The 27,673-nt window shown below is 42.3% G+C and overlaps 1 protein-coding gene across 3 annotated transcripts in view; it reads right to left on the bottom strand.

Moving 5' to 3' along the window:
- LOC120044852 (AF4/FMR2 family member 1-like) overlaps nucleotides 1-13,546 on the bottom strand; it is a 77,517-nt gene extending 63,971 nt beyond the window's left edge. For 2 of the 3 annotated variants that reach the window (XM_038989540.1, XM_038989541.1), the window contains exons 1-2: nucleotides 13,327-13,546; nucleotides 5,177-5,294 (exon numbers count right to left, since the gene is read on the bottom strand). In XM_038989540.1, the coding sequence (XP_038845468.1) occupies nucleotides 5,177-5,294; nucleotides 13,327-13,343 (135 nt within the window). In that variant the 5' untranslated portion in view covers nucleotides 13,344-13,546. The remainder of the gene's footprint in view (nucleotides 1-5,176; nucleotides 5,295-13,326) is intronic. The other variant, XM_038989542.1, reaches the window with a different exon arrangement.
- Nucleotides 13,547-27,673: the final 14,127 nt, after the last annotated feature.

Genomic DNA, 27,673 nt, shown 5'->3' with positions numbered 1-27,673 from the left:
AAAGAAAGAGTGATTGAGACGGTGTTAAGTAGAAAGGGTGGTATGCTACTTGAGGACTATAAAATGATCTAATAACATTAGGTTCATATTTTCACAATTATTTCAAATTTTCTCATGTTTTTTTGTTTTGTTTTAAGGATCGCTTAGAAACATCTCAAGCCTTGGCCTACTTCCCTGACCACACAGAAAATGCATCACTTCCCGTGTGCCCAATAATGTTTGTACCATGTTTTGTGCTGCTATCATGTTGTGCTGCTGCCGCCATGTTGTTGTCGTCGTAATGTGTTGCTATCATGCTTTGTTGTCTTAGGTCTCTATGTAGTGTTGTGGTGTCTTTGTCGTGATGTGTTTTGTCCTATATTTTTAAATCCCAGCCCCCGTCCCCACAGGAGGCCTTTTGGTAGGCCGTAATTGTAAATAAGAATGTTAACTGACTTGCCTAGTTAAATAAAAAGTAAATTTTTTCAAATTAATACAGCCTCTCTCTCACTGACCCACTGGGCACCAAGGCCAACCAGCACACAGACACAGAATTAAAAAGAGTCACCAAATTGCATTATTTTAAGATGCACCCTCTTATTTTCTAGGGAGCTTAAATAGCTAACTATATTCCTTTAAAATCAGGGGTGGGCAACTTTGATTGTAACTCATGAGGAAGTGCAGTGGCTCGAGGGTCTGCGTACCCACATCCATAACGACAAAAGCCCTAGGATTTTGGGGGCCCGAAATTGTGTTTGTGGGGCACCCCCCCACAAGCAAAACATTTTAGCAGCCCCACTTGACTGCAGAGATAAATGTAGAGTTCTTTTTATGCAATTCTACACATTTTGCCATTGGGCGGAGAGAAAATGTAGCAATTTTATAACTAATTTCATGGTCGGTAATTTGACCATGATTAATACAAGTTCAGATATCTGAACCGTTAGTCTAAACTAGTCTAACTAGCTTCTGTCAAATTTACATCAAAAATATATATTTTCTGTATTTTAGCTAACCCAAACCATTTTCCTAACCTTAACCTAATTATCCTGAGCTGCCATGTGAATTCTCCCAGGCTGCTGCACAAGTTATATTAACCTACTATGAAAAGTCAATTTAGACAAAAGCTGTATCCATTCTAGACAAAAACCACCTATGCTTTAAATATCAAGCGGCTGCTGGAGCTGACAGGCTCTGATGGGGGACAGGACTAACTGGTTGGCCCTCCGGTTTAGAGTACTCCTCAGGGGTTGCCACTCCCTCCTGAGTAGTGACAAGGTAGGGGGCTCCAAGAGGCCTCATTAACCGAACAGCTCCATGGTCTACAGAAGACGTGGCTGGCTGGGGATTCCATCTGTTTCCAGAGGACATGGCTGGCTGGGGGTTCCCCATCTGTCTCCAATCACATGCTGGGATTTACATGCTCTCTAGGGGACTTGCAGTCCTCACCCAATCACAGGCTGGGATTTCCATCCACATGGCCCCATCCTCAGTGATGTCATCATCAACAACCAAACTGTGTGAGTCAAATCGCATAGCTACTTGCATAGCCTACTCTCTGTAGTCTGTAAGGCAGAGGTTCTCAAACCATGTGTGTTTGATCTACTCCAGAGCTGGCACACCTGATTCAACTAAATCATCAAGCCCTTGACTAGGTAAATCATGTGAGCTAGTTCAGGGCTACAACAACATCGTAAACCGTCTAGGGGTCCCCGAGGAGTTTTGAGCACCACTGCTGTACAGTGTATGAGGATGTAGTACCATAAACAATTCCTCATGAAATGCTATTAGAAATCATTTAAGCACAGTTTCCTTGCTACAGCTTGCTAGAGCTCCTCAAGCTGTGAGTACTAAAAAACATGCACAATAACATATTAGCTAGATGTGCCTCGTAACGGACTCCCCTGTTACAATCTGATATGGATTTTCTGCAGTACACAACTGAAAAGCAATAAAGTGGTCCCTCTAACCTGGAAAGGCCCAGATTTACTCCTCTGGTATAAAAACTACTTACTTTTGGTAAAGTGGACACCTGCTCATCCAACATCTCATTCCAAAAAAAATCATGGGCATTAAAATGGAGTTGTTCCCCCCTTTTTGCTGCATTAACAGTGTCCACTCTTCTGGGAAGGCTTTCCACTAGATGTTGGAACATTGCTGCGGGGACTTACCACAAGAGCATTAGTAAGGTCGGGCACTGATGTTGAGCGATTAGGTCTGGCTCGTAGCCGGCGTTCCAATTCATCACGAAAGTGTTTGATGGGGTTGAGGTCAGGGCTCTGTGCAGGCCAGTCAAGTTCTTCCACATCGATCTCGACAAACCATTTCTGTACGGACCTCGCTTTATGCACAGGGGCATTGGCATGCTGAAACAGGAAAGGGCCTTCCCCAAAACAGTTGCCACAAAGTTGTAAGCACAGAATCATCTAGAATGTTATTGTATGCTGTAGCATTAAGATTTACCTTCCCTGGAACTAAGGGTCCAAACCCGAACCATGAAATAAAGCCCCAGACCATTATTCGTTACAGCCTTATTCTAAAATGTATTAGTCTCCCCCCCCTCAATCTACACACAATACCCAAATGACAAAGTAAAAACAGGTTTAGAAATTTGCAAATGTATTATAAATAAAGAATGAAATATCACATTTACATAAGTATTCAGACCCTTTACTCAGTACTTTATTGAATCACCTTTGGCAGTGATTGCAGCTTTGAGTCTTCTTGGGTATGACGCTACAAGCTTGGCACACCTGTATTTGGGGAGTTTCTCCCATTCTTCTCTACAGATCCTCTCAAGCTCTGTCAGGTTGGATGGGGAGCGTCGCTGCACAGCTATTATCAGGTCGCTTCAGAGATGTTCGCTGTGTGCTTAAGGTCGTTGTCTCATTGGAAGTGGACCTCACCCCAGTCGCCCCAGTCTAAGGTCCGGAGCAGGTTATCATTAAGGATCTCTGTTCATCTTTCCCTCGATCCTGACTAGTCTCCCAGTCCCTGAAAAATATACCCATAGCATGATGCTGCCACCACCATGCTTCACCGTAGGTTTCCTCCAAACATGATGCTTGGCATTCAGTTCAAAGAGTTCACTCTTGGTTTTATCAGACCATGGTCTGAATGTCCTTTAGGTGGCTTTTGGCAAACTCCAAGTGGGCTGTCATGTGTATTTTACTGAAGAGTGGATTCCATCTGGCCACTCTACCATAAAGGCCTGATTGGTGGAGTGCTACAGAGATGGGAGAACCTTCCAGAAAGATGACCATCTCAGCAGAGGAACTATGGTCACTGACAGAGCTCCATCAGGTTCATGGTCACCTCCCTGACCAAGGCCCTGCTCTCCCCCGATTGCACAGTTTGGTCTGGTGGCCAGCTCTGGGAGTCTTGGTGGTTCTAGAACATCTTCCATTTAAGAATGTTGGAGGCCACTGTGTTCTTGGAGACCTTCAATGCCCCAGAAAGTTTTTGGTACCCTTCCCCAGATCTGTGCCGCGACACAATTCCTTCGATCTCATGGTGTGCTGTTGCTCTGACATGCACTGTCAACTGTGGGACCTTATATAGACAGGTGTGTGCCTTTTCAAATCATGTCCAGTCAATTTTAAATTTACCAAAGGTGGACTCCAATCACGTAGTACAAACATCAAGCATAATCAATGGAAACAGGATGCACCCGAATCAATTTCGAGTCTCAAAGCAAAGGGTCTGAATACGTATGTAAATAAGGTATCCGTTTTTTTGGTGTAAAAGTTTCTAAAATCCTGTTTTCGCTTTACCATTATGGGGTATTGTGTGTAGATTGAAGAAAAACATTCATTTAAATACATTTTAGAATAAAGCTGTAATGTAACCAAATCTGGAAAAAGTCAAGGTGTCTGAATACTTTCCAAATGCATGTATATAGTATGCACACACCCTGGCCCTGCCCCCTACTCATTTCAGACATCCCTAAGAAATGACTCAAAGCCAGGGCACTAGGCCTATTCCCTACATCAGGGATGGGCAGTGCCAGTCCTCCGGGGCTGGAGGGGTGTCACACACTGTCCACATCCCTAGTCAACACAGCTGATTAAACTAATTGCATTCTAAACTGAAGATCGTGATTGGAGTCAGGTGCGTTAGCTGGGGCAAAAGTGTGACACCAATCAGGCCCCAGAGGACTGGAGTTGCCCATCTCTGCACTAGGCTGAGCCAGTTACATAAAAGAACGTCAAAAAACGCCCTTGAGCCTAGAGCTAGCCTTTACTACAGCTGCAACAATGAGAGCATCTTGACTGGCTGCATCACCGCTTGGTATGGCAACTGCTTGGCATCAAACCACAAGGCGCGACAGAGGGCAGTGCGCACAGCCCAGTACATCACATGAAGGCCCTACAAATTGCCAAACACTCCAGCCACCCACGTCATAGACTGTTCTCTCTGCTACCGCACGGCAAGCGGTACCGATGCATCAAGTCTGGACCCAACAGGACCCTGAACAGGGTCTACCCCCAAGTCATAAGAATTCTAAATAGTTAACCAAATAGCTACCTGGACAATCAGCATTGACCCTTTTGTCACTAACTCTTTATTATTATCTATGCTGTTGCCTAGTCACTTTAGCCCTACCTATACGTACATATCTACATCAATTACCGCATACCCCTGCACATCGACTCTGTACTGCTACCACGTTACTCATTGTGTATTTATTCCTTGTGTTTTCTCTCTGCGTTATTGGGAAGGGCCCGTAATTATGCATTTCACTATTAGTCTACACCTGTTGTTTAGGAAGCATATGACAAATCCAATTTTATTTTACTTTAGTGGTAACTAGACCTAGGCCACAGAGGGGGGTCACGGTATAAACGCAGGTCATCACATCCAGAGCAACGCCTAAATACATCAACGAGATGTTCTGAGGAGATTCTAATAAAGGTTGGAGTCGGGTTCTCAACAGCTCATCGCTTAAGAGCGACACACTGACACGTGGGCTGTGTTACAAAACAAACGCATTGGTCATGAAGTCATCAAGCAAGACACTCTTCCTCTGGCCTCTTAATTCTCTTGTTTCAAATAGAATGGAATAATTAATAGCATCATATAAAATAACCTGCATTTTGGGAATACGTTGCATGTTTGTAGTTGTTAGTATGTCCTCCTGCAGTCCTAATAAAGGCCTAGAGAAGAAAAAAGAAAAAAAAACAGGAAGTAGTCTGACCTTATAGGGTTCCCCAAACAGGGGAACGGTCTCCTGGTAGAACTCCTTCTCCTGGAAGGTTCCCTGATTCCGCCGCTCCCGCTCTCGGATGCGAAGGAGGTTCCTCTCTTCATTGTAGCTGTGGAGGGAAATCAGACAGATAGGTTTAGAGTGGTGACTTTGAACACTACACATTTCTTAAGTCTGTATACGCTTAACTCAGACTTCAGGGTAAATAAAATTATGCACGGATATCAAAAATGGAAGACTTGGGCGGAAAAAAAATCAAAATACTTGGGTAGATCTCAGGTTAGGATTTGGGCTTTATAGGAGAGCAAGTTGGATTGATAATGGATATTACACAAAGTACACCATTACCAGAAAAAAATATACAATGACTGACCAAGGATTTTGAGGGTCCAAAATCACTTCTGTGTTGCCATAATTTCTGGGCACAGCTGTAATGGGGGATATGTTCCCATCATTTCTGGGGACTAATTGGGGGGAGGGGGGGGGGGTGCCCATCATACAGTGAGTGCCTTCAGTAAGTATTCACACCCCTTAACACTTTCCACAGTGTTGGGTTACAGCCTGAATTTAAAAAGTGATTCAATTGAGAAAACACATTTCACTGGTATACACTCACAATACCCCATTGTGTCATGAAAATGTATTGAGTTAATAAGTATTTAGACCCCTTTGTTTTGCCTAAATAAGTTCAGGACCACAAAAAAATATGTGCTAAACACGGATGTTGCATGGACTCACTGTGAGCATAAACTGTTTAACATGAGGTAGTCATTCAAATATCATCCCTGTACCCCACACATACAGATAATTGTAAGGACCCTCAGTCGAACAGTGAATTTAAAACACAGATTCAACCACAAAGACCAGGGAGTTTTCCAATGCCTCACAAAGAAGGGCACCTATTGATAGATGGCTAAAAAATAATAATAAGCTGACATTAAATATCCCTTTGAGTATGGTGAAGTTATTAATTACGCTTTGGGTGGTGTATTGATACACCCAGTCACTATAAAGATACAGGCGTCCATCGTAACTTAGTTGTCGGAAAGGAAGGAAACTGCTCAGGGATTTCACAATGAGACCAATGGTGACTTTAAAACAGTTACAGAGTTTAATGGCTGTGATAGGAGAATACAATGTCGATCCATCAGTTGTTACTCCAAAAATACTAACCTAGTGAAAAGGAAGCCTGTACAGAATAATAATATTCCAAAACATGCATCCTGTTTAGGCACGAAAGTAATACCGCAAAATATTTGGCAAAGAAATTGACTTTTGGTTCTGAATACAAAGCTTTACGTTCATATTTTCAAGCATGCTGGTGGCCGCATCATGTTATGGATATGGGAATTATTTTAGGAGAAAAAGAAACGGACTAGAGCCAAGTACAGGCAAAATCCTAGAGTAAAACTTGGTTCAGTCGGCTTTCCAACGGACACTGGGTGGCAAATTCACCTTTTCAGCAGGATAATTAAGTAAACCACAAGGCCAAATTAACACTGGAGTTGCTTACCAAGAAGACAGTTAAGGTCTTTCAGTTAATCTACTTTAAAATATATGCCAAGATCTGAAATGGTCTTTTTTTTTTTATCAACAACCAATTTGGCAGAGTTTGAAGAATTTTGAAAATAAATAAAATTGGGCAAACGTTGCACCATCCAGGTATGGAACTCTTAGGAACTTACCCAGAAAGACTCACGGTTGTAATCAATGCCAAAAGTACATTTAAAGTATTGACTCAGGGGTGTAAAAACATATGTATGAGATTTCTGTATTTCGTTTTCAATAAATTGGCAAAAATGTCTAAAAACATGTTTTCACTGTCATTATGGTGTATTGTGTGTAGATGGGTGAGAGAGAAAACAAATTTTTATCAATTTTGAATTCAGGCTGTAACAACAAATGTGAAATAAGTCAAGGGGTATGAACACTTTCTGAAGGCACTGTATCTGGAGACAGGTGTAATTATAGACAGAGACACAGTCCTATGGGGTTGACATCATCTGTTTCAAACACTCCCTCTAGAATGGCACACTGCCAGAATACATGTCAAATGGACGACGACTTACTATACTGGATTTTAAAATCAGCTCTGTTGAAGTAAGAAGGGTGTGTATAACTTGATCTGGGTGGAGAACTTGGGTGGAGAACTTGGATGTAGCTTCAATTGTCATTTGGAAATCTGGCAACAAAATAGACTGCCCTCAAAACAGCTTGGCCATCGTCCTGCTCTGCATCATGTAATTTTATAGGCGGTTCCTAGAACATGCTCACAATCCAGTGGTGTAAAGTACTTAAGTAAAAATACTTTAAAGTACTACTTAAGCAGTTTGAGTATATGTACTTTACTATTTATATATTTGACAACTTCTACTAAACTACATTCCTAAAGAAAATAATGCACTTTTTACTCCATACATTTTCCCTGACACCTAAAAGTACATAACATTTTTTTTTATACTTAGCAAGACAGAAATTGTTAAATTCACACCCTTGCCAAGAGAACATCGCTGGTCATCCCCACTGTCTTTGATCATCTGGCGGACTCACTAAACAAATGCTTTATTGGTCAATTCTGTCTGAGTGTTGGAGTGTGCCCCTGGATATGATTGTAAAAAAAAAAATGTAAAAGACAACTTAATATAGTATTCAGACCCTTTGCTATGAGACTCGAAATTGAGCTCAGGTGCATCCTATTCCAATTGATCATTTAAACTTTTATTTAAACTAGGCAAGTCAGTTAAGAACAAATTCTTATTTACAATGGACTGCCTACCCCAGGCCAAACCCAGACGACGCTGGGCCAATTGTGCGCCGCCCTATGGGACTCCCAATCACAGCCGGATGTGATACAGCCTGAATTCGAACCAGGGACTGTAGTGCACTGAGATGCCGTGCCTTAGACTGCTGCGCCACTCAGGAGACCATCATCCTGGAGATGTTTCCACAACTTGGTTAGAGTTCACCTGTGGTAAATTCAATTGGATTGGACATGATTTGGTAAGGTCCCACAGCTGACAGTGCATGACAGAGCAAAAACCAAGCCATGAGGTTGAAGGAATTGTCCGTAGAGCCCCGGGACAAGATTGTGTCAAGACACAGATCTGGGGAAGGGTACCAAAACATTTCTGCAGCATATAAGGTCCCCATTGACTCATCACATACAGTGCATTCGGAAAGTTCAGACCACTCGACTTTTCAGACATTGTTACATTACAGCCTTATTCCAAAATGGATTAAATAGTTTCCCCCCCCCCCCCCCCCCCCCTCACCAATCTACACACAATACCCCATAATGACAAAGCATAAGCACCGTTTAGAAAAAAAGTTTATTTTAATTTTTTATAATCATCATATCACATTTACATAAGTATTCAGACCCTTTGCTCAGTACTTTGATGAAGCACCTTTGGCAGCGATTACAGCCTCGAGTCTTCTTGGGTAGGACGCTACAAGCTGGTCACACCAGTTTTTTGGGAGTTACTCCCAATCTTCTCTGTAGATCCTCTCAAACTCTGTCAGGTTGGATGAGAGCGTCGATGCACAGCTATTATCAGGTCTCTCCAGAAACTTTAGATCGGGTTCAAGTCCGGGCTCTAGCTGGGCCACTCGAGGACATTCAGAGACTTGTCCCAAAGCAACTCCTGCGTTGTCTTGGCTGTGTGCTTATAGTTGTTGATCTGTTGGAAGGTGAACTGTCGCCCCTAGTCGGAGAACCTGCTCCAGAATGCACAGGACTTCAAAGATCTCTGTACTTTGCTCCATTGATCTTTCTCTTGATCCTGACTACTCTCCCAGTCCCCGCCGATGAAAAACCTCCCCACAGCATGACGCTGCCACCACCATGCTTCACCGTAGGGATGGTGCCAGGTTTCCTCAAGACGTGACGCTTGGCATTCAGTCCAAAGAGTTCAATCTTGGTTTCATCAGACCAGATAATCTTGTTTCTCATGGTCAGAGTCCTTTAGGCAAACTCAAATCGGGCTGTCATGTGCCTTTTACTGCGGAGTGGCTACCGTCTGGCCACTCTACCATAAAGGCCTGATTGGTGTAGTGCTGCAGAGATGGTTGTCCTTCTGGAAGGTTCTCCCATCTCCACAGAGGAACTCTGAAGCACTGTCAGAGTGACCATTGGGTTCTGGTCACCTCCCTGACCAAGGCCCTTCTCCCCCGATTGCTCAGTTTGGCCGGGCGGCCAGCTCTAGGAAGAGGCTTGGTGGTTCCAAACTTCTTCCATTTAAGAATGATGGAGGACACTGTGTTCTTGGGGACCTTTAATGCTGCAGAATGTTTTGGCACCTTCCCCAGATCTGTGCCTCGACATAATCCCTTCTCGGAGCTCTACGGACAATTCCGTCGACCTCATGGCTTTGTTTTTGCTCCGACATGCACTGTCAACTGTGGAACCTTATAAATACAGGGGTGTTCCTTTCCAAATCATGTCCAATCAATTGAATTTACAACAGGCGGACTCCTATCAAGTTGTAGAAAGATCAAAAGATGGATAAAAACAGGATGCACCTGAGCTCAATTTCAAGTCTCATAGCAAAGGATCTTAATAAATAACATAAAAACATTTTTTCTTAACTGTTTTTGCTTTGTCATTATGGGGTATTGTGTGTAGATGAGGAAAAACGTTTATTTAATCCATTTTAGAATAAGGCTGTAACGTAACAAAATACGGGGGTCTGAATACTTTCCGAATGCACTGTACACTGCTGCTACCTATCTATCACTTTATTTCGAGTTATACCTGTATGTATACTGAACAAAAATAAAACGCAACATGTAAAGTGTTGGTCCCATGTTTTATGAGCTGAATGAAAAAGTCCCTAAATACATTTTTATGGCAGTTTTGGAGCAGTGGCTTCTTCCTTGCTGAGCAGCCTTTCAGGTTATGTCGATATAGGACTCGTTTTACTGTGGATATAGATACTTTTGTACCCATTTCCTCCAGCATCTTCACAAGGTCCTTTGCTGTTGTTCTGGGATTGATTTGCACTTTTCGCACCAAAGTACGTTCATCTCTAGGAGACAGAACACGTCTCCTTCCTGAGCGGTATGATGGCTGCGTGGTCCCATGGTGTTTATACTTGCGTACTATTGTTTTGTGGAGTGGTTGAAAAACAAGTTTTAATGACTCCAACCTATGTGTATGTAAACTTCCAACTTCAACTGTATATAGCCAAGTTATCGTTACTCAGTGAGCATCTATTATTATGCGTTTTTCTTGTGTATTCTTTTTCTATTTCCTTTCTCTCTGCATTGTGGGTAAGGACCTGTAAGTAAGCATTTCATCTGTTAGTCTACACCTGTTGTTTACAAAGCATGTGATTAATACAATTTGATTATTATCTTTCAAATCTTGGAATGTTCTCAAACCACTACGGTCCATGATATGAGCTCCCGAGTGGCGCAGTGGTCTAAGGCACTGCATCTCAGTGCTAGAGGCGTCACTACAGAGATCCTGGTTTGAGTCCAATCACAACCAGCCGTGATTGGGAGTCCCATAGGGCGGCGCACAACTGGCCCAGCGTCGTCCGGATTAGGGTTTGGCCGGGGTAGGCCGTCATTGTAAAATAAGAATTTATTCTTAACTGACTTGCCTAGTTAAATACAAAAATAAAAATCAGCAAGGGTACGGATTGCACATTTGGAACATTTGGGGGGGAGGCAAAAGGCCACCCTCCAGAACGCAAGGCGTTATTGTGAAATATTGGAGTACGGGCATGCCATTTTGATTCCCATGTGATGTTATTTACAGGTGTAAATCATGTACAGCCAATGTAGTAAAGCTGCCTGCCACAGTGGTGGTCTGATGCACACTAACCCCTAGGTCCCCTTAAAACTGATTATCACCCTCCTCACCCAAAAACTCATCTTACATCTATGCTTCTCATCTCCTCTCTCTTAAATGAAGGCACAAGAACACACCAGACTGATAAGGACTAGAAGGATCATTCGTGAAGCTAGGCCTACTTCTAAATCCAGCCGTCCCATAGACGTAGCCTATGTGTAGTGTCTGGCTTTTCAGAAGGGATGCAAGAATGAGCCTTTATCCAAAATGTAGGCATATAACACAACCATGTCTGCATGACATCATTAAAATACAAACTGCATACGATAACATAACGTAGGCCTAGCGGAGGCCTACAGGCAAAACTTTGGCAGGCGCCTGCACTGAAATTCTTTCGAACCACAAAAGTCGGCTGATGGCAGGCTTTTAAGTTTTAAGAGGCGCAGGGCTGTCTGTAGTTAGCAAAGTAGAAGCAACACAGCATTACTAGCCTCCACTAAAGAGAAGGGCTGTGTGATGAGTGGGGGAGGGGAAGGACAGAGAGACTCCTTCCCCTGCAGTGGGCAAAGGTCAACATGTGGTTCACCCTGTATCATTACTCACAATCCACTGACTCATATACATTGGAGGTGAAAAGATATTCAGACACTTATGGTAAACAAAGGAAGTTTGTTTCAGTAAAAAGATGGCTTTTTAATTAGCCAAACATCTTTATTGGTAAGCAAGTTGCAACCGCATTTATTTTTCTCTAGTCTAGATTTAAAATCAAACTATTTGTCACATGCGCCAAAGATAAGTGTAGAATTTACAGTGAAATGCTTAAAGAGAGATTTGAAGAGACTACTGAGTTGATATCTAAGCCCAATTAGCTAACGTTCTTTATATGAAAATGGGTCCATTTCTCCTGTGCTACACCTTTAAGGTTTAGCTTCATGAGGACAGTTTATCCCTCGACATCAGCTGGTGCAATTGTTTCTCCCAGTAGTAGACAAGGGTAGGGTTCAATGCTATACAAAGGCAGTAGACGGAATTAACTTTCATCAACCTAAACACAGGTGTGTGTCTGCGATGCTGCTGCATGCATGGGATGTGTGAGCCTGTACTCAATATAAGGATGTGATAGCAGGGTACTGTGGGCATATGTAACGTGTATTATTTGCCTTATTAGGCCAATCAATCTATATCTAGGACTATTATGACAGACAATATGGAGAGTTTTTAGACAAGGGACTATCAGTAACTATTGATGGGTTTCGTCAACAATAAACAATGCTCCTTCATGTGAATGAGACGCTCCGGTTCTAAAGTCAATGGTGTAGTGTTCGACAACACTGTGACTCACTTGCTATTAATTTCAAACCTGATATTAAAGTTGTTGAGTAGCTAAAAATATTGCTATAAAAAGGTACAATGAATGGAGACATGGTCAACTCGCCTTCCTTCCCCTGCGTTTAGGGCAATTGGATTTATTTGCTAAACAAACAAGTTTCGATTTGAGACCTCTAAAAAGGCAATCAGCTGTTCATGCGCGGTGGTTAGCTATTCGCCATATTCAATTCTGCTGGTTAGTAAGTAAAAAAAATGTATAAAAAGGAATGATTGAAAGTACACTAGTAGCTAGTTCTTCTGTACGAAATTAAACTACGGTTAACGTTACCTATCAGTATCAGGTTAAAACGCAAAAGCTAGTTAGCAGCCTGCGAACTGCTAGATAAGAGCTAGTTAGGCATCCCACTAACACTGCCAGGCTGGCTACGAGTGAGTGAATTATCAAACTTCTGACTTGACAATTAAATGTCTAACGTTAGTAGCTAAATTCGTGAGTAACGTTTGCTAACTAGCTAGTTAAACTCGCAGGATCACATTACATAATGGCCAGTTATTCTGTTATCCAAAATATTGTTGTTAGCTAGCAAACTATATAGACTTATTTTAAACACGACGGAAATGTTTTTAAATTAGCTAACTAAATGTTAGCCGGTGAGGTTGTGCGCTAGCTACTATCTAAAAATACACTGACATCGTCGATCAGCTGGTTAGCAGTGGCACCAGCTTGCTAGCTAAATCACACCACAGCTGTGGGAGTGAGCAGGCTAGTTCCAGCTGATTCCACCTTATTCGGCTACGCTAGCTGCGTTACCATTCAGTTTTATTACGCTTAAATGGCAAATAACTTTGCCAAACTCCATTTAATGTTACAACACGCTTCTAGCGATATCCAAACGTAGTTATCAAAGTAACCAGCCAAACTCAACTTTTGGACTAGCGTCTTTTAGCTAGCTATGGTGTGTAAATTGACTTGCGATAGTTCGTAGGCTAGCTAACGTTATCGTTCTCTGCTTACCTTGAGCGAGCTGCCATTGTGCGCCTCAAAAAACAAATTGCAAGTTGCTTGCCATGTGTTTCTGACAATCCTTGATTGGATAATCTCCCCTCTTGATTACATTGTTTACCAGTCAAATGCCATCGAAATCTTTACATAAATTAACTGTCTATAACTGTTCTTTCATAGTTCTCTGCTAGTAACTGTGCATATGGATCCTGGTCTCAGGGCATACTGGGTTGTTCTATTTCATGCAGTCATCCGGGGGACACAGTGGTGTCTGATACGATGGCTTTTGTACTTAAACAGAAAAGCAACCTGCAATAAACACAAAACGACTGTTCATATGTTCTACTTATTTCCAAATTGTATTTTTGTTGTCTATTATAGAATGTGTTTTCTTTCTCGCGTTTTTCAATTGTCAACTTAAACAACGTTTGCACAGTTCCCCCCTGCACGTAGGAAATGGTACAGCCACACCATTCCTATTATGGACATGTTATTCTTCTCTCTGAATCACCACCTAAACTATTGCCAGGGATAGCGTTCAACAGTTTTATTTTATCTCTGAACTACACATACCATTAGACAGCAAAGGCTACTGCTGGATACATCATTATATTGAAAGAGTTCATCTTAATTTCCCCAATTAAATTAAAATTACTGATATATTTTATGATTATGTGGATATTTAAAATATGCCTTGCTATAAATGAATCTAAGTTATTGATAAATGTGAAGAATCTATCTGATAATGGCATCCCATAGATCCTGAACAACATTCCAGTAGTAGTTTTTTAAATAAATTCTATTTTCGTAGAGACACTCATTGAATTGAATAGACTGATATGAAAAACAAAGTTCAATGGAGCCTTAATGGGTAGGAGAGAACGACTGCCACCTCGCAATGAAGCCAAGGAAGATAAAGGCCAACCGCAGTAAACAGATCACCATTATTAGACCAGCGTGCACAACTACGGGGGATTTTAGATAGTTTTTTTTACATTTGTACCCATTTAGCAGTGCGCTCTTATCCACAGCAACAATTAGTGTTAAGTGCCTTCCCCAAGGTACATCGACAGATTTTTCACCTCGTCAAACTCGAGAACTCGAACCAGCGACCTTTCAGTTACTGGCCCGATGTTCTTAACCGCTAGGCTACCCTGCCAACATGTAAGCTATATTTGATCTCTAATATTTATTGAAAATATAAATACATTTGCACAATGAGCACTTGTTAGATATTGGTAGATATTGCGGCACTGTCAGAACTAGAAGCACAAGCATTTCGCTACACTTGCAAAAACATCTGCTAACCATGTGTATGTTACCAATAAGATTTGATTTGATTTGATGATTTGTCTCTCAAATACATTGTTACAGTTGTTGGTTAGCTATCTAGAGAATTTGAGCTATATTAGAGTTGACATGAAATCAGTCAAAACAAGACATGGTATGAAGAACAAGATGAAACGAGCAACTTACGATTCACCACATGGCAGTTTCTTGTAATTCTTACTAACAATCTGGCCATCCAGAATCACAACAACACGCTTCTGCCCCATGAAAGCGAGCACATCGTTTTCGTTAAGTCGACAGCTAACCCTTCTATAGTGAATGGACAAATGGCAATCTTCGTGGTAATTCTTCGTGTAAATACAAAACAAATTCTAAGGCAATAATTGCTTCTAATACACCAGATGTACGTTCTTGAACCGATTATTATACAATCACACACAGAAGAAGTTAAAAGGACAATTTGGGGCCTCCTGAGTGGCGCAGCGGTCTAAGGCACTGCATCGCAGTGTTGCGGCGTCACTACAGCCTGGGGTTCTATCCCAGGCTGTGTCACAACCGGCTGTGACCGGGAGTCCCATAGGACGGTCGTCCAGGTTAGGGGAGGGTTTTGCCAGGGGGGCTTTACTTGGCTCATTGCACTCTTGTGGCGGGCTGGGTGCCTACAAGCTGACTCTGGTTGTCAGTTGAACAGTGTTTCCTCTGACACATTGGTGCAGCTGGCTTCCTGGATAAGTGAGTGGGTGTTAAGAAGCACGGCTTGGCGGGTCGTGTTTCGGCAGACGCATGACTTGACCTTCGCCTCTCCCGAGCATGTTGGGGAGTTGCAGAGACAAGATCATAATTGGATCGCAATTGGGGAGAGAAAGGGGGGAAAATTACAACAACAAAAAAAAGAATAATTTAGTTGATGTATACCGGTCGGCCTTCCACTTGAGTTACTCAATGAGAGTGTAACGGATGTGAAATGGCTAGCTAGTTAGCGGTGGTGCGCGCTAATAGCATTTCAATCGGTTACGTCACTCGCTTTGAGACCTTGAAGTAGTGGTTCCCCTTGCACTGCAAGGGCCGCGGCCTTTGTGGAGCGATGGATAACGATGCTTCGTAGGTGTCAGTTGTTGATGTGTGCAGAGGGTCCCTGGTTCGCGGGCGAGGGGACGGACTAAAGTTAAACTGTTACAAGAGCAACACGGCAATGTCATTTCCTGGAGTAGCTCAAACTGTGCATGTTACGTCTCCATGAGACGCCATCTTAACCAACTTAATTTGGCTTCAATGTGCTATTGAGTCTTCAGATAGGAATGAATTGTGTCACGTGATCGATGGCTTTGACCATTCATATACAGAGTTGAAGTCGGAAGTTTACATACACTTAGGTTGGAGTCATTAAAACTAGTTTTTCAACCACTCCACAAATTTCTTGTTAACAAACTATAGTTTTGGCAAGTCGGTTAGGACATCTACTTTGTGCATAACACAAGTAATTTTTCCAACAAATGTTTACAGACAGATTATTTCACTTATAACTCACTGTATCACAATTCCAGTGGGTCAGAAGTTTACATGTGTAACGGATGTGAAATGGCTAGCTAGTTAGCGGGTACGCGCTAGTAGCGTTTCAATCAGTTACGTCACTTGCTCTGAAACCTAGATGTAGTGTTGCCCCTTGCTCTGCAAGGGCCGTGGCTTTTGTGGAGCGATGGGTAACGACGCTTCGTGGGTGTCAGTTGTTGATGTGTGCAGAGGGTCCCTGGTTCGCGCCCGTGTCGGTGCGAGGGGACGGTTTAAAGTTATACTGTTACATTGATGCTGTTGACCCGGATCACTGGTTGCTGCGGAAAAGGAGGAGGTTGAAAGGGGGGTGAGTGTAACGGATGTGAAATGGCTAGCTAGTTAGCGGGTACGCGCTAGTAGCGTTTCAATCAGTTACGTCACTTGCTCTGAAACCTAGATGTAGTGTTGCCCCTTGCTCTGCAAGGGCCGCGGCTTTTGTGGAGCGATGGGTAACGACGCGTCGTGGGTGTCAGTTGTTGAAGTGTGCAGAGGGTCCCTGGTTCGCGCCCGTGTCGGGGCGAGGGGACGGTTTAAAGTTATACTGTTACACATACACTAAGTTGACTGTGCCTTTAAACAGCTTGGGAAATTCCAGAAAATTATGTCATGGCTTAAGAATCTTCTGATAGGCTAATTGACATAATTTGAGTCAATTGGAGGTGTACCTGTGGATGTATTTCAAGGTCTACCTTCAAACGCAGTGTCTCTTTGCTTGACATCATGGGAAAACCAAAAGAAATCAGCCAAGACCTCAGAAAGAATTGGAGACCTCCACAAGTCTGGTTCATCCTTAGGAGCAATTTCCAAACATCTGAAGGTACCACGTTCATCTGTGCAAACAATAGTACACAAGTATAAACACTATGGGACCACGCAGCCATCATACTGCTCAGGAAGGAGACGCGTTCTGTCTCCTATACAGTGGGCTCCAATATTACTGGCACCCCTGACTGGCAATCCGCAAGTAATGCTTAAACAAATATAAACAATATAATTATAGAGATAAACTCAAAATACCAACATGTGAGAAATACGATACTTTATTAATGTTTCAATGGAACCAACCAAAATAATTTATTGATTTAATTAAAAATCTATGTCCTCCAAATCAAGGTTTCACAATTAATGGCACGCTTAAATATTATTGTAAATAACATCTACCAAAATTAAACCACAAATTCAATTCCACTTATTTACGTATATTTAAGTCTTAAGGAACTATATTGAGCCATTACATCACTAGGGTATAAAAATGAGGTAACACACATGCAATATCCCACTGTCATCCAACACCATGAAGAAAACAAAAGAACTGTCAGTTCAAAAGAGACAGATGGTCATAGACCTTTATAAATCTGGTAATGGCTACGAGAAGATCCACAAACGATTGACTATACCACTGAGCACTGTCAGGGCAATAATTTAAAAAATGCAAAAGATATGGAACAGTTGAAAAACTCATGGGTAGAGGACGCAAATGCATTTTGCTCCCCAGGATAGGGAGAAGGATGGTGAGAGAAACAACAAAATCCCCAAGAATCACTGTGAAAGAATTGCAGGCCTTGGTGGCGTCTTGGGGTCACCAGGTTTAAAAATGCATCATCAGACGCCACCTCCACAACCACAGGCTCTTTGGAAGGGTTGCCAGAAGAAAGCCCTTTCTGACCACAAGACACAGACGCAAGCGCTTGGAGTTTGCCAAACGTCATTTAAATTATGACTGGAAGAAGGTGCTCTGGTCAGATGAGACCAAAATTGAAAGTTTTGGTCAGATACAGCATCGGCATGTTTGGCGTCGAAACAGAGATGCATACAAGGAGACCTCATACCCACGGTGAAATATGGTGGTGGGTCAGTGGTGTTTTGGGGCTGTTTTATTTCCAGAGGTCCAGGGGCACTGGTTAAGATTGATGGCATAATGAATTCCAACAAGTATCAGGCAATTTTGGCTGACAATCTGGTTGCCTCTGCCAGAGGGCTGGGACTTGGCCGTAGGTGGACTTTCCAACAAGACAATGGCCTGAAACATACCTTAAGATCCACACAGAAATGGTTCTGTGACAACAAAATCAATGTTCTGCCATGGCCATCTCAGTCGCCGGACCTCAATCCAATCGAAAACCTGTGGGCTGAGTGGAAGAGGGCAGTTGATAAGCGCAAACCCAAGAATGTGAAGGATCTTGAAAGGATCTGCATAGAGGAATGGTCCAAAATCCCTCCAAATGTGTTCCTTAACCTTGTCAAACATTACAGGAAAAGACTCCATGCTTTTATCCTTGCCGGAGGTGGTTATACTAAGTACTAAATGAGGAGTGCCAATAATTATGAAACCTTGATTTTGGTGAAATGTATTTTGTATTAAATAATTGTATGATTTTGGTTGGTTCCATTGAAACATTAATAAAGTACAGTATTTCTCACATGTTGGTATTTTGAGTTTATCTCTATAATTATTTTGTTTATATTTTTTTAAGTATTGTTTGTGCATTGCCAGTCAGGGGTGTCAGTAATTTTGGAGCCCACTGTAGATGAATGTACTTTGGTGCGAAAAGTGCAAATCAATCCCAGAACAACAGCAAAGGACCTTGTGAAGATGCTGGAGGAAACATATACAAAAGTATCTATATCCACAGTAAAACAAGTCCTATATATACATAACCTGAAAGGCCGCTCAGCAAGGAAGAAGCCACTGCTCCAAAACCGCCATAAAAAAAACAGACTACGGTTTGCAACTGCACATGGGGACAAAGATGGTAGTTTTTGGAGAAATGTCCTCTGGTCTGATGAAACAAAAATAGAACTGTTTGGGCATAATGACCATTGTTATGTTTGGAGGAAAAAGGGGGAGGCTTGCAAGCTGAAGAACACAATCCCAACCGTGAAGTACGGGGGTGGCAGCATCATGTTGTGGGGGTGCTTTGCTGCAGGAGGAACTGGTGCACTTCACAAAATAGATGGCTTCATGAGGCAGGGAAATCATGTGTATATCTTGAAGCAACATCTCAAGACATCAATCAGGAAGTTAAAGCTTGGTCGCAAATGGGTCTTCCAAATGGACAATGACCCCAAGCATACTTCCAAAGTTGTGACAAAATGGCTTAAGGACAACAAAGTCAAGATATTGGAGTGGCCATCACAAAGCCCTGACCGCAATCCTATAGAAAATGTGTGGGCAGAACTGAAAAAGTGTGTGTGAGCAAGGAGGCCTACAAACCTGACTCGTTTACACCAGCTCTGTCAGGAGGAATGGGCTAAAATTCACCCAACTTATTGTGGGAAGCTTGTGGAAGGCTACCTGAAACGTTTAATCCAAGTTAAACAATTTAAAGGCAATGCTACCAAATACTAATTGAGTGTATGTAAACTTCTGACCCACTGGGAATGTGATGAAAGAAATAAAAGCTGAAATAAATCATTCTCTCTACTATTATTCTGACATTTCACATTCTTAAAATAAAGTGGTGATCCTAACTGACCTAAAACAGGGAATTTTTACTAGGATTAAATGTCAGGAATTGTGAAACTGAGTTTAAATGTATTTGGCTAAGGTGTATGTAAACTTCAGACTTCAAGTCATTGCTGTGTAGGTTACTGGAGCTGACGCTTAGGTCTCCTGACAATCCACGGCCTAGGCACCTTGGGGTTAATACTGTAAAGAGTTGGGAGGAAAAGCCTTGCCTGATGACTCAAACTGAATCCTTTCGCTGCTCTGTTGTTCAGTACATATTTCAGTCTGAGACTGCCATCATTGAAGTCGTTTGTGGTGACATAAAAATTAGAGTTTTTGTACAAAACAAAGTCATCAGCTATTGGATCATACTCTAACCACGCAGAGTATCAAAACCAACGATGAATTTTCAAAATGTCGCTTTACCCACGTGTGTTCTGGCTCTGGCCCAACACATTGGTTTCTGGGACAAATCAGACAGTCCAGAATGGAAATCCATTCTAGAAATTGTCGGGGAGGTACTCAGATCCAGACTCATTGAGGAGAAGAAACTAACATCCGTGGATATGGCGTAGCATTTGGCCGGAGAAAGGAGTTTGGGTAGCCAGGCAAGGAGAAGCCTGGAACAGACCGCACACAGCAACACAGCAGGCAATGGTAGTGAATATCAGTCGCCAGCAGACTTTGCACCGGGATTTCAAAGGTCACTGTACCCATTCCACCTCCCCACTCTGGAACCTTGAAGCTCAGAATAAGACCAAATGTTATTTTCTTACTAGACTAGGTCAGTGTTGATAATAATGGAGACGGCATATCCAATGTTTATTAATCTAATCATGTTAATATAATGTTACAATAAATCAAGAGTGTAAAAGATTATTATGATTTTAATACAATCTAAAATCTATGTTGTAAATAAGTTATCTTAATTGTTGTGGTATTGTGCCATTAGATAACTGCGCGCAGGAAGTTTTATTATTCATCTGTTCTATTCACACAATCATGCTGAGTTGTAAAATAAAATAACTGATCAGACTGTTGTACTTGATGTTACATAGTTCATTTGTCACTTGGCTCTTAACCTAAGTCTTCACTAAATGTATGTTCAAAAAAACCTAAAGCTTCACTAAATGTATGTTCAAATGTCATGTATGAACTCACTGTATTGTATCTGTAACTGCCATGGACACAGATATTGTGATTGGGGACAGTAAATCCTCATTGCTCAGGTAAGAAATAATTTGAAAGGCAACTGTACTATATGCTGTATTAGCCCGCTCTTACATAACGTGATGTGAATGAAGCACAGTGTTTAGATTCTACTGGATGTCTCTCCAGCTGGCAACACGTGCACCGCTTTTTTCATAGCTAGGGCTGTTGTGGTCATGTGATCAGGTCAGGCTTCTATGTTGAAAAGCTCTTAAGCCCTGTTTCTCCTCACCTCCCCATGGTGGAGACACAGAAATCACCAGGTCTCTAGAGCTAGAGCCAGTAGGCTACATAAGGGCATGGCTCTGTAGCATAGTGGCAGCCTGACCCACACAGAGACAGACGTAGATAGACAGACCAGACTAGTAGTAGGCGATTCTATCTATCGCCCTAACAGATCTGTTGAAGCCAGAGACAGAATACACACATCCAACCTGTCCGTTGAGAGAAGCTGTGCCACTACTGTATCACTGAGCGGACCAGCAGCCATTAAAATAATCACTGAGTCATTAGCTAGCCAGCTGCTCTTTTTGTTTTTGAATTGTTAGATGTAACAGAATGTTGTGTAAGATTGTTTTATAGCAGTTATTTTGGTTAAACTACACTGAACAAAAATATCAACGCAACATGTAAAGTGCTGGTGCTATGTTTCATGAGCTGAAATAAAAAATCCCAGAAATGTTCCATATGCACAAAAAACATATTTACATCCCTGGTATTGAGCGTTTATCCTTTGCCAAGATAATCCATCCACATGACAGGTGTGGCATATCAAGAAGCTGATTAAAAAGCATGATCATTACACAGGTGCACCTTGTGCTGGGGGCAATAAAAGGCCACTCTAAAATGTGAAGTTTTGTCACACAACACAATGCCACAGATGTCTCCAGTTTTGAGGGAGCGTGTAATTGACATGCTGACTGCAGAATGTCCACCAGAGCATTGAATGTTCATTTCTCTGCCATAAGCCGCCTCCAACGTCGTTTTAGAGAATTTGGCAGTACGTCCAACCGGCTCAACAGACCACATTTAAGGCATCATTTGGGCGAGCAGTTTGCCGATGTCAACGTTGTGAACAGAGTGCCCCATGGTGGCGGTGGGGTTATGGTATGGTCAGGCATAAGCTATTGATAATGAACACAATTGCATTCTATCAATGGTAATTTGAATCCACAGATATCCTGTGACAAGATCCTGAGGCCCATTGTCGTGCCATTCATCCACCGCCATCACCTCATGTTTCAGCATGATAATGCACAGCCCCATGTCGCAAGGATCTGTACACAATTCCTGAAAGCTGAAAATATCCCAGTTCTTCCATGGCCCATTGAGCATGTTTGGGATGCTCTGGATTGGCGTGTACGTTAGCGTGTTTCAGTTCCTGCCAATATCCAGCAACTTTGTACAAATCAAATCAAATACAATTGTATTTGTCACATGCCCCGAATATAACAGGTGTAGACCTTACAGTGAAATGCTTACTTACAAGCCCTTAACCAACAATGCAGTTTTAAGAAAAATAAGGACTAAGTAAAAAATAGTTAAGTAAAAAATAACAATAAAAATCAATTAAAGAGCAGCAGTAAAATAACAGTAGCGAGGCTATATACAGGGTGTACTGGTAAAGAGTCAATGTGGAGGTTATATACAGGGGGTACTGGTACAGAGTCAATGTGGAGGCTATATACAGGGGGTACTGGTACAGAGTCAATGTGGAGGTTATATACAGGGGGTACTGGTACAGAGTCAATCTGGAGGCTATATACAGGGGGTACTGGTACTGAGTCAATGTGGAGGCTATATACAGGGGGTACTGGTACAGAGTCAATGTGGAGGCTATATACAGGGGGTACTGGTACAGAGTCAATGTGGAGGCTATATACAGGGGGTACTGGTACAGAGTCAATGTGGAGGCTATATACAGGGGGTACTGGTACAGAGTCAATGTGGAGGTTATATACAGGGGGTACTGGTACAGAGTCAATGTGGAGGCTATATACAGGGGGTACTGGTACAGAGTCAATGTGGAGGCTATATACAGGGGGTACTGGTACAGAGTCAATGTGGAGGCTATATACAGGGGGTACTGGTACAGAGTCAATGTGGAGGCTATATACAGGGGGTACTGGTACAGAGTCAACGTGGAGGCTATATACAGGGGGTACTGGTACAGAGTCAATGTGGAGGCTATATACAGGGGATACTGGTACAGAGTCAATGTGGAGGCTATATACAGGGGGTACTGGTACAGAGTCAATGTGGAGGCTATATACAGGGGGTACTGGTACAGAGTCAATGTGGAGGCTATATACAGGGGGTACTGGTACAGAGTCAATGTGGAGGCTATATACAGGGGGTACTGGTACAGAGTCAACGTGGAGGCTATATACAGGGGGTACTGGTACAGAGTCAACGTGGAGGCTATATACAGGTGGTACCGGTACAGAGTCAATGTGGAGGCTATATACAGGGGGTACTGGTACAGAGTCAACGTGGAGGCTATATACAGGGGGTACCGGTAGAGAGTCAATGTGTGGGAGAACAGGTTAGTCGAGGTAATTGAGGTAATATGTACATGTAGGTATGTAGGTATGTAGTTTGTGGCTGCTTTGCGTGATTTATTGTTGTCTCTATCTTCTTGCCATTTGTGCTGTTGTCTGAGCCCAATAATGTTTGTCCTATGTTTTGTGCTGCTACCATGTTGTGCTGCTGCCATGTTGTGTAGCTACCATGTTGTTATAATCTCCACCCAGCACAGCCAGAAGAGGACTGGCCACCCCTCATAGCCTGGTTCCTCTCTAGGTTTCTTTCTAGGTTTTGGCCTTTCTAGGGAGTTTTTCCTAGCCACCGTGCTTCTACACCTGCATTGCTTGCTGTTTGGGGTTTTAGGCTGGGTTTCTGTACAGCACTTCGAGATATTAGCTGATGTACGAAGGGCTATATAAAATAAACTTGATTGATTGATTGATTGTGTTGCTACCATGCTGTGTTGTCATGTGTTGCTGTCTTGCTATGTCGTTGTCTTAGGTCTCTCTTTATGTAGTGCTGTGTTGTCTCTCTTGTCGTGATCTGTGTTTGTTCTATATTTTCATTTAAAAAATGTTTTTAATCTCAGCCTCTGTCCACGCAGGAGGCGTTTTGCTTTTTGGTAGGCCATCATAGTAAATAATAATATGTTAGTTAAATAAAGGTTCAAAAAAACAAAAAAACAGTAGAGTTAAAGTAACTATGCATAGATAATAAACATAGATGGTGGCAGAAACATTATGTACAAAATAAGTTACAAATAACATGAAAAACACACAATAGCACAATTGGTTAGGAGACTGTAAACCGGCAGCCATCTCCTCTGGCACCAGTCATTGAAGAGGAGTGGGACAACATTCCACAGGCCACAATCAACAACCTGATCAACTCTATGTGAAGGAGATGTGTCGCGCTGCATGATGAAAATGGTGGTCACACAGATACTGACTGGTTTTCTGATTCACACCCCTACTTTTTATTAAGGTACTGTATCTGTGACCAACAGATGCATATTTGTATTCCCAGTCATATGAAATCCATAGATTAGGGCCTAATGAATTTATTTAAATTAACGGATTTCCTTATATGAACTGTAACTCAGTAAAACCTTTGAAATTGTCACATTCTGTTCGTATTTTTGCTCAGTATAGTTTAATGATTTCGTATGTCCCTTTAATTCACCAGAAGGTATTAGGCAAATGTGTAGTTTCAATATGACTCAAAAGCTATAATCCTTTAGGTTTAGGATAAAGAAGAAAAACACTTTTACAACACTTGAAATCCCTGAAACCATTTTCTAACCCCACACAGTGTAATTTGAGCAGTGGAGGCTGGTGGGAGGAATTATAGGAGGACATGCTGATTGGAATGGAATAAATGAAAACCACATTTTTTGACTCCGTTCCATTAATTCCATTCCAGCCATTACAATGAGCCCGTCCTCCTATTGCTCCTCCCACCAGCCTCCACTGAATTTGAGCCTGTGTTGTGGGGTAGCTAGTCGTGAGTAGCTAGTCATGTGTCCTGCTGCACATCTGTAAACTTCATGTGTGATGTGAACTCCCCCTGCTTAACTGTGACTCCAGTCTTATTGTTTATCCCACACAGCTGAGAGAGAGAGAGAGGGACACCTGACCACTGTGACTGAGACAAAATTAAGAAAATTCTTGACTATATACAGACTCAGTGAGCATTGCTATTGAGAGAGGCTGCCACTGTAGATAGCTGCTATTATAACACTTGATATGTCTTTATCATTTTGGCTCTCAAGGGAAGACAGGCTATGTGCACACTGCCCACAAAATGAGGTGGAAACTGAGCTGCACTCCCTAACCTCCTGCCAAATGTACAACTATATAAGATACACATATTTCCCACAGATCACACAGACCCATAAAACATTTTTGGAAAAAAAGTCAAACATTGATAAACTCCCATATCTGTTAGGTGAAATACCCCAATGTGCAATCACATCAGCAAGATGTGTGGCCTGTTGCCATGAGGAAAGGGCAACCAGTGGAGTACACACAATATCGTAAATACCACCAAAATGTATCTGCTTATTTATCTTCCCCTACTATTCGTACTACAACTATTAGCATATTGCTAAAACACTGTAGATAGCTGCTATTATAACACTTGATATGTCTTTATCATTTTCAAACCTGTTTACTGTTCATCTCTAACAGTTTGTTGTTGAAGTTGTCTTTGTTTCTTCTCACTTGTGTTCATTGTTTATTTCACTTGCTTTGGCAATGTAAACACATTTCCCATGCCAATAAAGCCCGTTGAAATTGAATTGAATTGAAAGAGGGAGAGAGAGAGACCCCACTGCACAGTCAGGGGGCCAGAGAGAGAGAGAGCTATTTCACTTGCTTTGGCAATGTAAACATGTTTACCATGCCAATAAAGCCATTTTAATTGAATTGAATTGAATTGTAAGAGAGAGAGAGAGAGAGAGAGAGCTATTTCACTTGCTTTGGCAATGTAAACATGTTTACCATGCCAATAAAGCCATTTTAATTGAATTGAATTGAATTGAATTGAATTGAAAGAGCGAGAGAGAGAGAGAGAGAGAGAGAGACCCCACTTCACAGTTAGGGGGCCAGAGAGAGAAAAAGAGAGCTATTTCACTTGATTTGGCAATGTAAACATATGTTTCCCATGCCAATAAAGCACTTTGTTTTCCAAAGGAAGCTGGCCCTGTGCCACAGCCGGAAGCATTGCTTCAGTGTCTCATGGAGGAGCTTTAACACTAATCAGCATGACAACCCTGGAATGGAATGCAAAGCTTTTTTTGTTTCACAGGGAGATGATGTTAAATGGTAGCTAAATGCAACTGATTCCCATGTGTTTTTTGAAGTCTTAAAATGTGGAATGTTCAGTTTTGGGGATGAGCCCTAGATTTAGATGTATATCTCATTCAGCCTGTAAATGAGATCTGATACTTATTGTGTGCTATACATGTGGCTATATGTCACATAGGGATCATATGGTTGGATGTAAAGATGCCGGGGTAGAAATATGATCCTGAGTGTGTTTAGACATCAGAACAAAAACACTGGGCTGGATTAAAACCAATCAAATGTGTGCCTCTCCCTCTGTGCATGGCTACTGGATGGCATTGGGCCAAAGCTCGTCAGGCAAGCACATAATGTCTGTGAGCTGTGCAGCCAGCCCTTAATACGCCCAGAACGAAGTCTGCCTGCCTAAGAAAGGTCAGTCACTGGACACGCTCGCTCTCTCTCTCTCTCTCTCTCTCTCTCTTTCTCTCTCTCTCTCTCTCTCTCTCTCTCTCTCTCTCTCTCTCTCTCTCTTTCTCGCTCTCTCTCTCTCCCTCTCTCGCTCTCTCTCTCTCTCTCTCTCTTTCTCTCTCTCTTTCTCTCCGTAGGGCTGTCTGGCAGGCTGCCAAGAGCCAGAGCAGATAGAAATCTGTATGCGTCCTAAATGGCACCCTATTCCCTAGTTCACTACTTTTTCCCAGTTTGCTATATGGACCCTGGTCAAAAGTAGTGCACTAGATAGAAAATAGGGTGCCATTTTGGACGGAACTTCCCCTCACCTCGCAGGCTGGGCTGTGTTAGGGCCTTACCTCCCGCTTTGCTGTTCTGCTGCTCTGCTCTGGCTGAGGGATTACATACAGTACTGCTGCCAGGAACTATTTATCCGGAGAAGTGTTGGAATACGCAGGTCGCTCAGGGGTGGGAGGGTGCCTCGCTCGAAGTGTGTCACAAATAGGCTGTAACTTATTGGCTGTGGGGCGGTGGAGCTCCGTCAATCCTGACATTTAGAGTCAGGCCTTGAAGGCTCTCTCTCATCCTCTCGCTAACATTATTATTGCCTTCCCAGCTGACATCAAACGTTTTCCACAACTTTAGAGAACGTTCCCTGAAGAGTCTCGTTAGGTCATTACCTAATGTTTTCATATGAATGTTCCAGCGACGTGCAAGAACTGTTTCCAAGAGACCGTTCCTTTAATGCTTAACAGAACTTAGCCAGAATGTGGTTACCATGTTCTAGAATATTCAATATTCTGTTCTAGACAAGTTTCATGGGAAAGTTGCAAGAACATTCTTGTGTACAGTTTTTTAAGGGTAAGGAGAATATTCCATCAACGTCCCACCAAACATACACAGAACACTGTTGCCATGTTCTCAGAATATAAAATATTAACGTTCTAGAACTTTCCATGGGAAGGTTGCAAGAACATTCCTGTGTATCAGTCATCAAGATGTCGCCCTTGATGGTATATATATTTTCAAGCATAGTGGTGGTTGCATCATGTTATGGGTATGCTTGTAATCGTTAAGTACTGGGGAGTTTTTCAGGATAAAA

Source organism: Salvelinus namaycush, chromosome 3 (assembly GCF_016432855.1).
Source record: "Salvelinus namaycush isolate Seneca chromosome 3, SaNama_1.0, whole genome shotgun sequence".
In the NCBI taxonomy this organism is placed as follows: Eukaryota; Metazoa; Chordata; class Actinopteri; order Salmoniformes; family Salmonidae; genus Salvelinus; species Salvelinus namaycush.
The sequence above is the reverse complement of the archived record's forward strand: the minus strand, read 5'-3'. Positions and strand labels throughout refer to the sequence as shown.